A 17,987-nucleotide genomic window follows, 5' to 3' on the forward strand; every position below is an offset into this window, starting at 1 on the left:
ATCTTTCAATAATTGATTTAAAAATGGAATAATGTAAATTGAAATGATTCCTGTAGGAGCTTGTATTTATGCACCTGGGAGAATATCTGACAGAAAACAGATGCTTAATAAACTAATAAATGTTAAATTTATTACTGATTAAAGTTAATTATGTGTGACATGGAAACACTTAAAGGGCCTAGTGTGTGAAGAATGTGGGTGTATGCACTCATGTGCGTATCTGTGTGACATTATGATGTATTTAAAAGACATTAAGTCAGAATAGAAAAATCAGGAAATACTTTGTAGAATTACATGCATTTTATTTGCACTTTAATGATTAATATAACTGTATTGCATACCTAAAATGTACCAATAAACTTAATAAAAGAAATAAATGTAAGGAATCATCAACAAGTAGAGAAATGGAAGGAAAAATATCAAACATTTGAAGCAGCATAAACCAAATAATATGAACAGAAAACAGTGGTTCTTATCCAATGGCAAAGTAATTCGCTTAAGACAGGTGCAGCAGAGTAGCATGGATAAAAAGTCTGGCTATGGAATTGAAAGACTTGGGTTTGTATCTTCCCAGAACTATCTCATGTCATGTGACTTTGGACATGCTGCTTCATCTCCTGATGTCCTAGTAATTTTATCTTTCATCTGAGAAAAAGACTGACATATACTGTACTTCACTGCTAAGAGAGAACTGAATTATATGCAAAGATAAGATTTATAATCTAGCACATATTTTTACTACATGTTGTGGTTATTGTGAAAAGTTTTGAAGAGATTGTAATAGTAACTTAGAACTAGACTATAAAGAAAGTAGGAAGACATGCTAGAAAATAATTTTTTAAATTTTATATTATGTCAGTATCACATTGTAATGCATGACATTGTAAAGCAGTTTTAAGAATATCTTTAAAAATAGGGATTAATATAAGCATTTAATTAATGTAATTTGTATGTAACATTTAGAAAAAATTGATATGTGTGTTACTGCTTCAGAAAATATTTCTAAAAGCTTTTACTTCTTTATGACTATGGATAATGTTATCCAACATAATTAGATGTCAGCATCTCCTAACAGATATTCTGTGCGCTGTTTCTTTAAACGAGAAACTAACTACATTTTCCTTTTGAAAAGTAATCTTTTCTGCGCTCACTCTCATGGGGTCTCCTCTGACAGTAACTGGATTATATTATGTTATATAATTAAGATGATTTGGAAATCAAAGCCATATCTTGCTAATAAAAAAATATTGTATGGATAGATTTAGGTAACTTTGGTTTTGATTCTATAATTGACTATACCAGGACACATGTTTTAATAGGTATGATGAAGAAAAAATCCAAAAACCAGTGGCTTGAGAATGGAATGCCATTTCACTATAGGTCAAGGAAATGATATTCAGGTGTAATTGAACTTGGCAAATTCTCTTACACTCCCATAAGTGACATGGAGACCTGAAGGCAGTGCCTTGTCAACACAGCAGAGAAATTGTATTTTTCTTTTCTTTTTTAAAAAAATTCTTTTATTGGTACATTTTAGGTATACAATATGTTTACATTTATCATTGGGTGCTTGTACCTGTACATGATGTATCTTAGCTCTTATGTTCTTTCCCCATTACCTGTGCGCCCTTCACCCCCTCCACCCTTCCCTATTTACATAGACTTCGTTTCCATTTTTTCTTTTCTCATAATTTTTCCTTTCCCTTCTTTCCTTTCCCCTTCCCCTCCCAACACCCCTCTATCTTTGGACCTTTTCCTATTTCAAATTATCAATTATTAATTTTAATCCTTTTAACCCTTATTTACCCTTTCACTTTTTCACACGAGAGAAATTATTGGGTATTTACACATGTGTGTCCTATTTATTTCACTTAAGAGTATGGGCTAAATATACATCCATTTAGCTATAAATGTCTCTAGTTTCTCATTCTTTATGGCTGAGTAATACTCCATTTTATTAAAAAATCACATCTTTATCCAGTTTCCAGTTGATGGGCACTTGGGCTGTTTCCAAGCTTTAGCTATTACAAACTGTGCTGCTATAAACATGGGTGCACATATATCACTCTTGTGTGATTCTTTTAATTATATGGGGAAGATACCCAGCAGGGAAATAGCTGGGTCAAATGGGACCTGTAGTACTAGTTCTTTGAGGTTTCTCTATACTGATTTCCACAGTAGTTGCACCAGTCTGCACTCCCACCAACAATGGAGAAGGGTTCCTTTCTCCCCACACCCCTGCCAGGATTTGTTATTGGATGATTTCTTGATAGTAGGCATTCTTTCTGGGGTGAGGTGGAATCTCAGTGTTGTTTTCATCTGTATCTCTCAAATGACCAGTGATGTTGAACATTTTTTCATATATTTATTTGCTACTTTTACTTTTTTGAGAAATGTCTGTTCATTTCAGATGCCCATTTTTGAATTGGGTCTTTGAATTGGGGGGTCTGATTTTTTTCAGTTCTTTATATATTCTAGATAGTTGTCCTTTGTCTGAGATACAGCTGCTAAAATGTTTTCCCACATTGTAGGTTTTCTCTTAGCTCTGTTGGTGGTTTCTCTTGCAGTGCAGAAGCTTTTTAATAAGATGAGATCCCAGTGGTTGATTCTTTGTGCTAGTTCCTATGCTACTGGGGATTTGTTCATAAAGTCTTTTCCTATGCCAATGTCTTAAAGAGTTCTTCCTAATTTATCTTCCACCAAGTTTACTATGTCACTTTTAATATTTAGATCTTTAATTCACTTTGATTTTAGTTTAGTGCATGGTGATAGGTATGGTCTAGTTTTAGTCTTTGGCAGGTTGAAGTACAGTTTTTCCAACACCATTTATTAAATAGGCTATCTTTCCTCCAATAAGGGTGGTTGGCTTCTTTGTCAAAGATGAGGTGGCTGAGTATGTCTAGAGTTGTTTTTGCATCTTCTAATCTATTCCACTGATCATTGGGTCTGTTTCTTTGCCAGTACCATGCTGTTTTTATCACAGTGGTTTTATAGTATAGTTTCAAGTAGGGGATTGTGATACCCCCAGCCATGTCTCTGTTGCCTGGAATTGCTTTTGTTGTTCTTGGTCTCTTCTGATTCCAAATGAATTTTTGGATTGTTTTTTCTAGTTCTGTGAAGTATATTGTTGGAATTTCAATCAGCATTGCATTAAATCTACATAGTAGTTTTGGAAGTATGGCCATTTTCACTATATTAGTTCTTCCTAGCCAGGAACAAGGGATGTCTTTCCACTTTCTTATATCCTCTTTGATCTCCTTTTTCAGAGTGCTGTAGTTTTCAGTGTAGAGGTCTTTTGCTTCCTTTGTTGGATTGATTCCTAGATATTTCATTTTTTGGATGCTAGTATAAAAGGAATTGTTTCCCAAATTTCTCTCTCAGTGAGTCTGCTATTTGTGTATAAGAAGGGTATTGTTTTTTGAGTGTTGACCTCATATCCAACTACTCTGCTGAATCTGTCAATTAAGTCTAGAAGTCTTTTGGCTGAGTTTTTGGGTCTTCTATGTAAAGTATCATATCATCACCAAATAATGACAGTTTAACTTCTTACTCTCCTATCTTTACTCCTTTTATTTTGTTCTCTTTTCTAATTGCTGTGGTTAATGTTTCCAGAACTATACTGAACAGGAGTGCTGATAGTGGGCATCCTTGTCTTGTTCCTGATTTTAGTGTGAACGTTTTCAGTTTTTGACCATTTAGTATGCTGTTGGCTGTTGTTTTTTCATAAATAGTCTTAATCAGCTTGAGATAGAGACCTTCTTTTCCAATTTTCTGTAGCCTTTTTATCATGAATAAGTTTTGAATTTTGTCAGATGCCTTTTCTGAATCTATTGAGATGATCATGTTTTGTTTCCTTGACTCTCTTAATATAGTGCATTACATTCATTGATTCACGAATGTTGAGCCATCCTTGCATCCCTGGGATAAATCTGACTTGGTCAGAGTGTATGATCTGCTTGATGACCCTCTGTATTCTGTTTGCCAGTATCTTGTTGAGGATTTTTGTATCTATGTTCATTACGGAGATTGGCCTGTAGTTCTCTTTTTGGGTTGGGTCTTACTCTGGTTTTGGAATCAAAGTAACACTTGCTTCCAGGAATGAATTTGGAAGCCTTACTTCCCTTTCAATTCCCTTAATGAGTTTAAAGAGTAATGGCAAGAGTAATGGCGGTGAGCCGGGAATTTAGCTCAGTGGTTTCACCTCTTGCTGCGCAAGCACAAGGACCCTAGTTCGATCTTGCATAATGGTGATAGTTCTTCTCTAAATGTCTTTTAGAATTCAGCAGTGAAACCATCAGGACTTAGGCTTTTCTTTGTTGATAAATTTTTTATTACATTTTCAATTTCATGCATTGTAATTGTGGTGTTTAGAATTGCTATATATTCTTCATTTAACTTTGGCAATTCATATGTATCTAGGAATCAGTCCATTTCTTCTAGTTTTCCATTTTATTTTATTTTTTTTCCTCAAGTTCTTTTATTGGTACATTTTAGGTATACAATTCGTTTATATTTATCATTGGGTGTTTGTACCGGTACATGATGTATATTGGTTCTTATTTTTTCCCCATTACTTGTGTGCCCTTCACCCCCTCCACCCTTCCCTATTTACATAAACATCATTTCTATTTTTTTTTCTCTTCTCATAGTTTTTCCTTTCCCTCCTTTCCTTTCCCCTTCCCCTCCCTTCACCGCTTCATCTTTGGACCTTTTTTCCTATTTCAAATTATCAATTATTCATTTAAATCATTTTAACCCTTGTTTACACTATCAGTTTCTCACATTAGAGAAACTATTTGGTATTTACACATGTGTGTCCTATTTATTTTACTTAAGAGTATGGCCTCGATGTGCATCCATTTAGCTATAAATGACTCTAATTTCTCATTCTTTATGGCTGAGTAGTACTCCATTTTATAAAAAACATCTTCTTTATCCAGTTTCTAGTTGATGGGCACTTGGGCTACTTCCAAGCTTTAGCTATTACAAACTGTGCTGCTATAAACATGGGTGCACATATATCGCTGTGGTATGATTCTTTCAATTCTTTTGGGAAGATACCCAATAGGGGAATAGCTGGGTCAAATAATTGTATTTTTCTAGGGGAGTTGCTGCATAAACTTCAGTTATATTTGTTCAAGGAAGGCAAGATCAATAGTGATACTAGATTTGACTAGGTTCATAAGGTGTATAATTATGCACACTTCCTCATACTCTAGGTGAATATAGACTAACATGGTCTTTAGTAACTTGGCAGAGAGTAAAAAGGGGAAAATTATTTTATTTGCTCTCAATGGACTCTGAGAAAAGAGATGATCACTAAATAATTATTTAAAACATATCTAAAATGGTCTTTTAATTAATTGGAACCCCAATAATAATAATGATTGATAATAGTTACCAATGATCCAAACTTTGTAATTTACCAGGTACTGTGATGGGCCCATAAATAGACTTCAACATTTATGTTCATAAGCCTATGAATTAAATATTTTTATCCTTTTTTAATACAGGGACGCTTTATGTAGCTCAGGTTGCCCTTGAACTCACTAAGTAGCCCTGCTGGCTTGGAACTTGTGGTGATCCCCCTGCCTTAGCCTCCAAAGTGCTGAGATTACAGGCATGTGCGCCACACCTGGTTTATCATCCTTTATTATTAACAATATTTCACAGCAATTAAGCTTCAGATCATTTAAATAACTCATACATGATCTAAAAATTCAAACTGTAATAATCTCACATCTATATCCAAAGTTCTCATGATTTCACATAATGATGTCATAAATATATTTTTAGCAGGAACTCTTATTATACATTTCATATTATATGCTATATATATCACTGACATTTGAACTTATATTCCTGTTTGAAACCCTAGCAATCTGTTATGTTGGTCATTGTTAAATTTTTTTTTTGCTTTTATTCTGGGGATTTAGAAAACTAAAGTATTATATTTGAAATGTCAGTTACTCAATTTCTCTTTGAAGCTTAATTTTCTAAGAAATGTAGTTAGGTTTTTATTATTTTTATTTTTTAAGAATTCTTTGACCTAGATTGTGCAGTAATGTCAAACTGATGTCTGAAACACATTGTAAGATCAAGTACTTGTAAATAACAGAGATAATAGTGGGTTGAATACCTACCAGAAACTTCTTTCTGACAGTCTGGCTGGGCATAATATGTTCAGTTTTAAAGGGATTCTATCTATTTGAAAACTGCAATTTATGTATTCTTAATGGCTTTGCAACTTGTATCCCAGAAGAACTTTATGCCACTAGTAACCCTAGAATTATTGAACTGTGGAGTACACAGTGTATTTATGTTTTATAAATAAGACTTTAAAATCCTAAGCTTCTTCAGAAAGTTTGTAGTTTAAATTTGGGCTCAGCTCACTGCAATGTAATAAGGAACCAGTCAGAGAATGCCAAATGTGCCTCACAGTTATTGTGTCTTGGGGGATGGGTAAAATTTGGGAAACATGTTAGAAGAAACAGATACAGGCCTTACTCAATAATCTTCAGAGAAGTGTGAACTAGAAGACCATGTTTTGATAGGCAGCATGCTCTGCATGCTATTATCAGCTGGTCAGTTATAAAATCAACTACTAATTTGAATAAAAAAAGACAAAATAGATTTAAGGAAAAAAATAATGTGTAGTTTAGTTAAATCCATCAGCTTTGTATATGTGTGTCTGTGCATGTGTGACAAATAAAACCTACAGTCATATAGTCTGTATTTAGGGACTTTTCTGGGAGAAAATAGGCAGCATTTATTGTGCATGCAATTATGTAACTTTAATCCTCACGACATCCATAGAGAACCAATAGGATAGGGCTCAATTCAGAGATGATAATACTGAAGTTTAAAGTGATTAGTTTACACAAGGTCACACATTAATAAGGATTGGAGTTGGGATTTAATATTAACATTGGATGAGTCTGTTCAAATCTATGCTTTGCACTCTAAGCAAATGCCCTGTAGGGAAAACATGACCTGCTTTCTTTAGACATCAGTATACTAGCAATGATTATTCTATACAACTCCTTGATTTGGATTAGTGTGGAAAAACCTAAAGATTTTGTTTGCTTAGAAAGAAAATTGAAAAATATGTATCATATATTAGAAATGGGTGATTTTCCTAGTCACTTCAAATATACATGCATATTTATATAAATAATAGTTTTTAATTCTCTGATAAGATTTCAGTCCCCTATAATTAAGGAAATTATGAGGTAGAAAAGAAAACTTAGATTTAAATGTTAGTATGAATGTTAGTATGAGTTTTGGACATAAATCAGCTGCTAACTTTCTCTTATGTGAATTTTCCAAGATCTAGTATTTTCCCTGAAATATGGAATTTATAAAATCTGATTTACAGTGTGGCTGTGATGGTTAATGACATAAATAAGTAAAGTTTGTACAGCCCAATGTTGGACACATGGTTAAGTACTGTGAAATTAATATTGTCACTATTCCTTTATTGTTAATAATTAACAGTTTTAACCAATAGCTGGGGGAACATAAGCAAATAGCATTTTGCAGATTAATCAAAATATGATTCATTCATTATTTTAATTCTTAAAAGTTTACTGGTATTTTGGTTCCCATGTTTCTCCATGTTTTATTAGCTATAGTAAATATAAGAGCTGATACTTATGCAAGCAGTGTCTCATGCAAACATGTCTCATAAAGCTATCCTGATTATCCTAGGACATAAATATTGTTATTATCCTAAATTTAGTTTTCAGAAAAACAGAGACTCAGGGAGACAAAGAAACTTTCCCAAAGTTCAACAAACAATATAAGTGGTTCAGAGTATGAGATCCTAGGGTTTTCTGGCAGAAGAGTTCTTACTCTATAGAGCAGTACAAAATGCTTTTGGTGTTCATTTCTGTAGAAATGTTCATTTTTGTTATGTCTTATTTTTGTCTTTGTCACAGCAAATTGGGTTTCCAACCACTAAATCACAGATTCGACACGTTTATACCCCAAAACAGACATTTTCAGTTGAACATCTGGTGGTATACTTCTAATGCTAAACTCTTATTCCTGCCTCCGACTACACAGCCCAATCTGATGCAGGAAGAGTATAACATAGGGATTAAAAGCATGGATTGTCCAGCCCCATTTCTTGAATTCAGATTGCAGCTCATCATCTCTACGTAATCATACTATTTGGTAACTGTTTCGTTGCTCCATTTCCTCCTTTAAAAAATGGGAAGAGGGTAGCAGTAACTTTCTCTAAGTGTTGGAGGATTCAAGACAGCATGCAGTAAGTGCTTAGATACTTGACACAAATCCCACGCATATATTACTGATGGATAATTTATGGCTTAACGGAAGGAGGTTTGCCTTTGTTTGTTTGTTTGTTTGGAACCGGGGAATGAACTCTGGACCTTGCGCCCGCAAAGCGGGCGATGGAACCACGGAGCGAAATTCCCGGCCCTGGTTTTCCTTTTTTTTTTTTTTTTAACGTTATAGAAAGAATATTAACTTAAAAGTCAAAATTCTGTTCCAACTGTTTATTATCACATTGTACCTCATTGCTAATCCCCAGTACCTATACTGAATTTTTTCCCCATATGATTACCAGAAGCTAAGGAAAAGAACAACAGAACCTAACCATAACCCTAAATTAAGGGGAGAAAATGGAAGAAATAAAATCTAAACTTTAAACTTTGGGGAATCAAGCCTTTGATTATTAACATATTTAAGGTGCTACAACATCTACAGTGGAAACAGGTATTCAGGTGTTCTTATTAAAATATTTGTAAACATTGTTAGTGAAATGTGAGTGTATGATTTTGACTGAAATGGGAGGTGAGACTTGTATCCCACTAAATGAAATTAACTTTTCTTCTTTCCACAACAAACAGGTAAATGTGAGGCAATAACTTTATATATTTGAAAAATATGTGAATTTAGTTACTAATTTCACTACTACATAGGTTGTAAGAGTTAGCTAAATCTTTCTGGAATTGACTTCTCTTTTATAAACTAGCATTCATAATAGCCTCTTTTATAAACTTAGTGTGAGTTTGAAAGTTCAGGCACAGAATTATGGTTTGTGTTTAGGCAATGATTAAGGATGACTGCTGTGTGAACCAGATAGTGGTGCATGTCTGCAATCCCAGGTACTCCCGAGGCTTAGCAAAAAGATTTCAAGTTTGAGGTCAGTCTTTGTAACTTAGCAAGACTTTGTCACACAAAAGGGGAGGAGTAAACTTGTAGCTCAGTGGTCGAGTGCTTAGCTACCATGTTCAAAGCCCTGAGTTTAATCCACATTAAACACACACACACACACACACACACACACACACACACACACAAAGACTGCTGTTTCCATTTTCATATAGTGATTTCTTGTGTCTTTAGTCTTCCTGAAGTTTAGTGATAATGGATTAATATTTGTGGAGAATTTTGATATGTTAGTAATCTGTCCTATATTTGTAGATAAAATAAATTCAAAGGCCCCAGATATCAGCAATTCTTTTTAAAAACTGACATTATATGTAATGATAAGATTTTAAAGCAGAAAAACAGTTACATTACTTATATTCCCAACTTTTAGGGCTTCTCAATATTTTCTTCTTAAGTATACTTAATGGCAGGGGAGACTATAAAATGGGATATATTAAGAAGGCTTGCAGCAAGTGGTTAAAATAATTTATGAGAGTATCTTAATCATACCAAGAAATTTTGCTTTTGTTTGATTTTCTGCTGTTCCTTTCACAATTTCATTGGCTGTAGGTATACAAATAGAAGACATTTATAATGCATGATCATTGTTTTAGTTTAAAATATAGTTTTACCTCAGTTTTTTAATAATTTGAAATCAATATATGAGTAACAATTTCAAAGCTTTATAAATTGAAAAACAAAAAAAGTCTGTCATTGCCAATCTGCAGTTTAGATGATGAACTAAGATAAGATGTAACCGAGAGCCTATTTCTTTTTGCAAAAACTATCCTAAAATGGTGCTCAAAAATAAAATGTAAATTTTAATTGAGAAGCTTTAAAGTAGATATAATTATGTTTTCTAAGAATATGAATGTGTCATAGCATTCTTCTGTCTAGACTGCTTTATCTCATAGTTGCTTCTCTAATTCAAATTATTTTTAGATAATCCAATCCTAAATTCATACCTGATAATATTACTTAGTTTGAAGTAAAGGCAGGTGAATACCACTATTGAAAGGGTACTATGTGATTGCACCTCTTAGCTGGAAAGATGACTGTTTGCATGTTTTAACCAGATCCCAGACTGGAACAAATGTGGTGAAAATCAACATGAGCTCATCTCTGTGGAAACTGGCAAAGCAGCAGATGCTGCTACTGGAAATAGCTGGGACTTCTGAGTCTTTAGATGAAAAACATTTTTGTGGGAAAAATGTATTCCATGCATTGATTCACAAATTAAAAAGCGTATATATAATTGTTAAATGTGCTATATTCCAGCAGCAGTGTGTCTGTTTGAATTAGAGGTGAGGCAGCCCAGCGTCTTTATTTTTGATATTTTCCTTTCCTGATTCTGCCTTTACACCACATTAAAGTCCTCTCTTTCATGAAACTCAAATGTTTATTCAAATAAAAGGTTTTTAAAGTGTTTTTAATGAAATGGCAAAAAAGTTCTTATCTGACAAGTTCTTAATTAAACTTTTTAAATATTTCTAAGTCAGTTATTATTCTTTTCTTTAGCCGGAGATGGCAAATGGGTCACCCATATAAGATGGGTATATTGTAGTTAAAACAGTATAACCAAAAGCCACACACACACACACACACACACACACACACACATACACACACAGACTGGATGCTGTGACACAGCAAATATCACACAATCAATAGGAGAGACTGTTTATCTAAACCTTACCTAGTATAGAGTGGTGGATGCAACAGGGACTGAAGGTGAGAGGAGGGACAGCATTCTCCTATAATGATGGTGAGGTTCATTGGTGTTCCTCAACAAAAACCAACCAACCAAACAAAAAGATAGGTTAGGTCGTTGTCATCAAATTTTGTTTCAGTAGTTACTCAATTGTTGTAAGAAATGGAACAGAGTTTATGAACTGAATTTACTTAACTGTCAACATTTTATATTGATCAAAAGACAAACCTACCAACCTACCTTACATATTAAACACCAAATTATGCTGAGTGTGGACCATTGTGTTGGATAATTGTTTTTAAGTTTTTAATGAAACACGTTTTTATTCCATAAATTTTAATGGAATAAGAAACTTCTTTATGTTAAAACAGTGTTATAAGGGAAATATTACCAGTCAATGGGAAAAGTATGTTCCTGATCTTTTTTCTAAAATTAAAATTATGATACACACAGAATTTATACATTCATAGAGAGTTTTTGCTTTTGGATAAAAATTCAAGGGTACTTCAACATTATTTGTTTTCTTATTTCATAACTTAATGGATAGGAACAAGACGTATTTGCTGTCTAGGTTCTTTTCTCTATCAGGAAAATTTTCCAAAAACTTAGGAAATATATGTTTAATCTTTTCTGATGGAATGGTAATTTATAATTTTTTTCTTTTGAAATATTTAATCAGAGGCTAGAAAATTGAAAATACGTAATTGTGCTCTGTGTGCTAGTTCATTTTTCTCCTTTGTTTCTATGGCTATTCTTGACTTAGTATTTACTAAGAATCCTCATATTTGGTCACAGTCATATTTGCACCATGGCAGTTAGAGTGATTAAATAAAAGATTATAGGCATCGTGCAAAGTAAATCCCCCATACACAAAGAGAAATTAGAATGATACCAAGATTTTTCTCTACAGTTTAGTAAATCTGTACCTAAGAAAAGTAAAGAGACTTAAACCCTCTGAGCACTGAATTCCTTATCCATGCAATAGATAGAATAATGTCTTCTTTAAAAGACTATCAGGATTAGAACAAAATAGAGAGCAGGCACCCAGCTTTGTCTCTGGCACATGACGGGCATTTTTTTTTATATATGTTTTTAATCTACCTAAAAAGATGGCATATATTGATAACTAATCTTTATGTTATATACAACTGATAATATTCATTAGGCCAGATATTGGAAAGATTTAATAAAGTAAAAACTTACATTCAATTTGTTAAAAAATCTTTATGTGGACTTTTAGTTATGCATTTGATCCTAATTGTAAGTATTATATTTGTGATTACTATCCAGGAAGGAAATCATAGAATATTTCTTTATTTAAACAATTATCACCTAAAAACAATAGAAATCACTTACGTGATGGAGCAATGGAAATGAAAGAAGAGAGAAGTCATTACTTGTTTAAACTACACTTAATTATTGAAAGGATGATTTTAAATTCATGTATCATTTTATATTTTAATAGCCTCTGATAGAAGTCTGATAATAAAGGAAGAGGAGAGTGGTGAATTTTACTATTTACAGAGACTTATAACTTCTGACTAATGTAAGACTGAAACTTGATACATGGTTTTAATTTATGTACTTTCAGTCTTTCCAAAATGAGTATTCAGAGGGTGATGGATTTGATGATAACTCAATCTAAGTAAGTAATTTTTGAAGAGAATAAAATTATGTGAATCAGAGTAACAAGTGGTAAATGGTATCCAAGCAACATAATAAATAAATAGTACATTTCATAATTGATATCCAAGACTCAATTCTAGAATTTCTTAGAGCATATCTAGTGACCCAGATTACTGATTTTAGCACTTTAAATTTTTAAAACTTAAGTAAAAGTTAATTCTGGCTTTATAGGTCCACAAGAACAGAATAACCATGGTAAATTTTCATTATTTGATATAGAAATATGTTTGTCTTTTATTAATTTAGGAGAGTTATTTTTGGTCCTTTTGTCTTCCATTGTAAGTTTTCACCACGTGAGGAGAAAAAAGTGATCTCATTTATTAAGAGCCAACTATGTGTAGATGTTATGTGACATGCTTTATTATTCTGTAAGTGTTATTTTATTCATGCTCAGAATGAAACAGGTGGTGTTTTCTATTCTTTAATAAGAAGAAAGTGATTCTCAAGTATCTTTCTTAAGTTTACTGAGTGGTAAAATGTGGATTAACTGTACAATAAAATGTACAGTTTATTTCACATCTCACATTGCTTCTTAAATGATAGAAAATGATTACATAATTTCTCCATCTAGCTCCTTATACAGACATATATATTCTGAAATTAATCTATGCTCAGTTCTTTTGGTATATGACTAGAAAAAAATGGATTATGTTATGATGTATGAACCTTTCAGCATAACCAGTGTGAGCACCTTGTTTATCATTAGAAGAAAGTATATGTAGCAAAGTTGTTAAGGTATAGTAAAACTTCTGTCATTTAATCTACTAAGATGAATAAGTGAGTAAATGAATTATTAATCTTCCTTTACATGTGCTTGGACTATGCATAATTCATCAAGGGCTCTTTTTTCTACTTGTAGGGATGACTTGTCAAGCTCGAACATCATACACTGAAGATGAAGTTCTTTGGGGTCATCGCTTTTTCCCTGTAATTTCTTTAGAAGAAGGATTCTTTAAAGTTGATTACTCTCAGTTCCATGCAACATTTGAAGTCCCTACCCCACCTTACAGTGTGAAAGAGCAGGAAGAAATGCTTCTCATGTCATCCCCTTTAATAGCGCCAGCCATAACTAACAGCAAAGAAAGGCACAATTCTGTGGAATGCTTAGATGGACTAGATGACATTAGCACAAAACTTCCATCAAAGCTGCAGAAAATCACCGGAAGAGAAGACTTTCCCAAAAAACTCTTAAGAATGAGTTCTACAACTTCAGAAAAAGCCTACAGCTTGGGAGATTTGCCCATGAAACTTCAACGAATAAGTTCAGTTCCTGGAAACTCAGAAGAAAAACTGGTATCTAAAACCACCAAGATGTTGTCTGATCCCATGAGTCAGTCTGTGGCTGATTTGCCACCAAAGCTTCAAAAGATGGCTGGAGGAGCAGCCAGGATGGAAGGAAATCTTCCAGCCAAATTAAGAAAAATGAATTCTGACCGTTTCACATAACAAAACACCCCTTTAGGTATTATTTAGTGTTTTGATTTAGATATAGTCCAATATTTGGCTGATGAGATAATCCTCCCTAACAAATTTGAAAGGTTCATTTTCCCCCAGTTCAATAAGCATATTTGAGATCTCTCCATTCCCAAGTATTGCAACTCTGCAGAAAATAAAAGTTAAGAAGGGAGGACATCATGAGGAAGTTCCTAATGGGCATGTATTATCACATCAAGCATGCAATAATGTGCAAATTTTGCATTTAGTTTTATGGCATGATTTATATATGGCATATTTATATTGTACATTCTGGAAAATATATAAATATATATTTAAAGGGGAGGTACTCTCTCCATCATTTCTAAAATATGTATTAAGCCAAACATGAGTGGATAGCTTTCAGGGTGATAAAACTACACATACACAGACATTTATATATACATACACATACATACATACATATATATCTGAAACAATTGTGATGTTTTGTTCAAAACTGTAGTTCTTGTGCATGTTTACTTTATTAGACTAGAAAAGCTACTGGCATTAATTATTAATACCAAATATTTTAGCCTTAAATTATTTGTCATTTTAAAATTTGATTTAATGTTTTTTGCTGTTTAAGATCATAGGAGGTTTTCAATTGTACTTTGTCATGAGAAAGTCACACAAGTTTGTGCTATTTATGGCCCTGCAAAACTATAATCATTATATATTTAATTTGTAAATTTTTGAGCACTCCAGTACATGATATATCATTTAAATTTTCTCATGAGTTTTCAAAATTGCTAGTACTGGGAGGAAATATTGATTAATTTGAGAATTTGTCTATTCCTGGACTAATTATATCTGGAAATCTGTTTTTTAATGATCTAATACAAATATGAGCTCTGAACAAATACTGAATTATTCTAATAGTCAGTAGCCAGGTTATATTTGAGTATATCAGAATCTGTGGGAAATTGCATAGTTAATGGCCCCTATTTCAAACTGAATCAATTGGAAACACATTCACTCTTCTTCTGGTACTTTTGTTCATTTAAAAAAAAAACAAAATTTATCTTTAAGGAGACATGACAATGCAATGAAGCAGATGATAAATACTTAATGCTTAAAATATGTATGTCGATTTGAGTCTCTTTTTTTATGCTGTTCTCTTGTTTATGGCATTTGTTGTAAGAAGATAGACTTTTTCTTCACCTGGGGATCCTATCCCAGGCCTATCATTCACAGTTAAAGAGGTGTGTTTCAAAAGACCTGGGAGAAATTAACATGAGATGAATTGAAAATATATTATACAATTTTTTTGGTGAATACTGATTTTATTGGTGTTTGGATCCATGGTTTACTCAAATAATTTTAGCAGTACTATTTTTCTAAGCCAGCGATCTAATAATATTCATGATTCATTAGTGAGAATCAAAACTGTTGGTCAGTAGAGAAAGATTTGGAAGACAGACTTTTATGAAAATTTAGAAGGGCTCCGTATCAATATACTATAACTTTTCCTATAAAACTTTAGGTATTGCAATGTAAGTCTGTCCAGAATTAATTCAGTTCTCATTAATCTATAAATCACTAATGACTGGTTTAGAGTTCTATCATTTCCTGTTTTTTAGCACTCTAGTGATGATTTTATTATTGGAAAATTATTATATCAACAATTATATTATTAACTATAATATCTTCTGGCTACCTCTGTATCAACCAAATTCTGTAGGTGCAAACATATACCAGGGAATCATTACTGGCACAGTGATCAACCTTGAGAATTCATCTACTGTGAATAGAGCAGTTGCCCTATCCCTTGATTGCCAAGTTTTCTTACTTCCTGGTTGTAAGAAATGAAATAGCAGAGTGAGAAAGAAGGATAGAGGGCATGATGTATGTGTTAGCAGTGGAAGCAACTGCATAGATCGTTTAGTCCAACACCTTAAAACTAAACAGAGCCATAATTCACTTTGGAGAGTCATTGTAATTTGTTTTTGGTACCAAGAAGAACCAAAAACAAACTCTCCGAATGTATTCATTCATTCAATAAAACCTTTGCATGCCTTCTATATCCTAAACATTATTTAGTTCCTAGAGATTTGAGCATGACTAAATCCAAGGAGGTGATTCTTCATGAATAGTGCAAACCAGTAGGAGAGTGGGGAAGAGACAGCCCAAAGCACAAGATACAATTTCAGACAGTCAAAATATCAGTTAAGGGAATGAAACAAGCGGGACATATGGAAAATGTGGAATAAGAATTGATTATTTTAGGGAGGTGGGTAATACTTGAACAGAGACATGAAAATGAGAAAGAGCTACTGTTGCCAAAATTAATTAATGTAAGTGAGTGATATTTTATCTTTTCCACACATGTGTGGGAAAGGTATAATTTCTGCATGTAATTGCAGTTTAACCCCTATTTCTAGTTTCAGTCTACCCAGGAAAATTCTAGTTTATATCTGTTATACTTGTGAAATTAGTAGCACTCCTTTCACTATTACAGTGTCTTGGTTTGGATGATATATGGTAAAGTTTATGTTCAAACTAACTAAATTATGAAGTATGATATATTTGGATAAAAATAAAGAATTGCTTTTCTTTTCCTTTTGCTGATTTTTTGACACAGATCATTCGAAGCTAAATCATCTGTTTCATATATTTCAGACTGAAGGACTTTTATTGAAATGGTTTCACATAACATTTATTCAGTCAGTATGTGACGTGTCAGCAGTGAAAAGTTACACATTTTATTAAACGAATAATAAATAAACCTCAGTATTTCCCTTTTAGGAAGTTGTAAGAGCTTAAATTAAGGAGAGTAAAAGTCAATTTAAGCCAGAATAATTTTTAGTCCACCAATGTTGTGGCTAGGATAAAAGAAAACATAAGGTGATCATTGAACTGAGTAACTCTACTTAGCAACTGGAAAATAGACCTTTTTTATAATATTTTCATGAAATAGCTCTTGTTACAGTAAAATACTTCATTCTATTTATCAAAATGTAAATAAAAGAAATATAATTATTTTGATAATGCTTATCTTCAATTTAAATATTTATTCTTTTCAGCAATATGTGAGTATAATTTGTAAATATATATCAAGTGAAAAATAGGAATATTTTGTCATTAATTATTTCTGAAACAATTCTTATGCTGTTTTAAATTTATTTACCTATAGATTTAAATACTATGAAAAGCATTCAGTGTCTCAGTATTCAAAAGCCTTTCTTGGTCTGGACAGGATGGGTTCACGTAATATTGTATTTCTATTAGAGGGAGACTGAGGTCATGGAGAAGCTGATTTACATTTTATTTGTATTTTTAAACCTTCTGCCAGTCCTTACTATGAAGAGGGTTCAGCTTGACTGCACAGCATGTCTATGAACTCGACTTCAGAATTTATGCTTGAATTACATTGTACATATTCAAATTAGTATCAAACTAATTGTACTTTTTGGCATGCAATCTATAATTATTTAAATGTACAAGATCATTTAAGTTACAAAATTATAAACTCATATTCAGTACTGCAAGTTCAGTTTTATAAAAACTATATTAAACTTTTTGAAACATGATTGGCTTTAATTTTTACAGTGTGCTTATCATTTTCCACTTTTCTACAGCCAGTTATTCACATTCTTTGCTTCATTTTGCTTATTGTAAAACACTTAACTACTGAAAGAGGATGATTCACTGCACTATAAGTTATTCCCTGAGAATTACTTTTATTTTTGCTCCTTATTAGTGAGATACTTCAGCAAGATGAAACCTGAATTTAATAATGTTGATTACCTGAGACTTGCATTTCTTGAAGGAAGCTTTGTAAGCAACTTACCCTTTATGAACCAGTGTTTTAAAAGCCACAGTAAGTAAAGCAGAAAAAAATGTATATTTTCCTAATTTTGTTTAAATATGTAATCATCTTTTACTAAGATATTCAGTTGCTTCACCTGACAGTGTTTCATATAAAGAAATGTGT

At 32.7% G+C, this 17,987-nt stretch overlaps 1 protein-coding gene across 1 annotated transcript in view; it reads left to right on the forward strand.

Annotated features, from left to right (window-relative positions):
• Positions 1–16,611, forward strand: part of Kcnj3 (potassium inwardly rectifying channel subfamily J member 3) — a 149,234-nt gene extending 132,623 nt beyond the window's left edge. The window contains exon 3 of the mRNA XM_004835933.3: positions 13,437–16,611. Within this exon, the coding sequence (XP_004835990.1) occupies positions 13,437–14,023 (587 nt within the window). The 3' untranslated portion in view covers positions 14,024–16,611. The remainder of the gene's footprint in view (positions 1–13,436) is intronic.
• The last annotated feature ends 1,376 nt before the right edge of the window (positions 16,612–17,987 follow it).

The sequence above is a fragment of the Heterocephalus glaber genome, unplaced genomic scaffold (genome assembly GCF_053883595.1).
Source record: "Heterocephalus glaber isolate CG9 unplaced genomic scaffold, H.glaber_assembly_v1.0 deba00000347, whole genome shotgun sequence".
Classification (NCBI taxonomy): Eukaryota; Metazoa; Chordata; class Mammalia; order Rodentia; family Bathyergidae; genus Heterocephalus; species Heterocephalus glaber.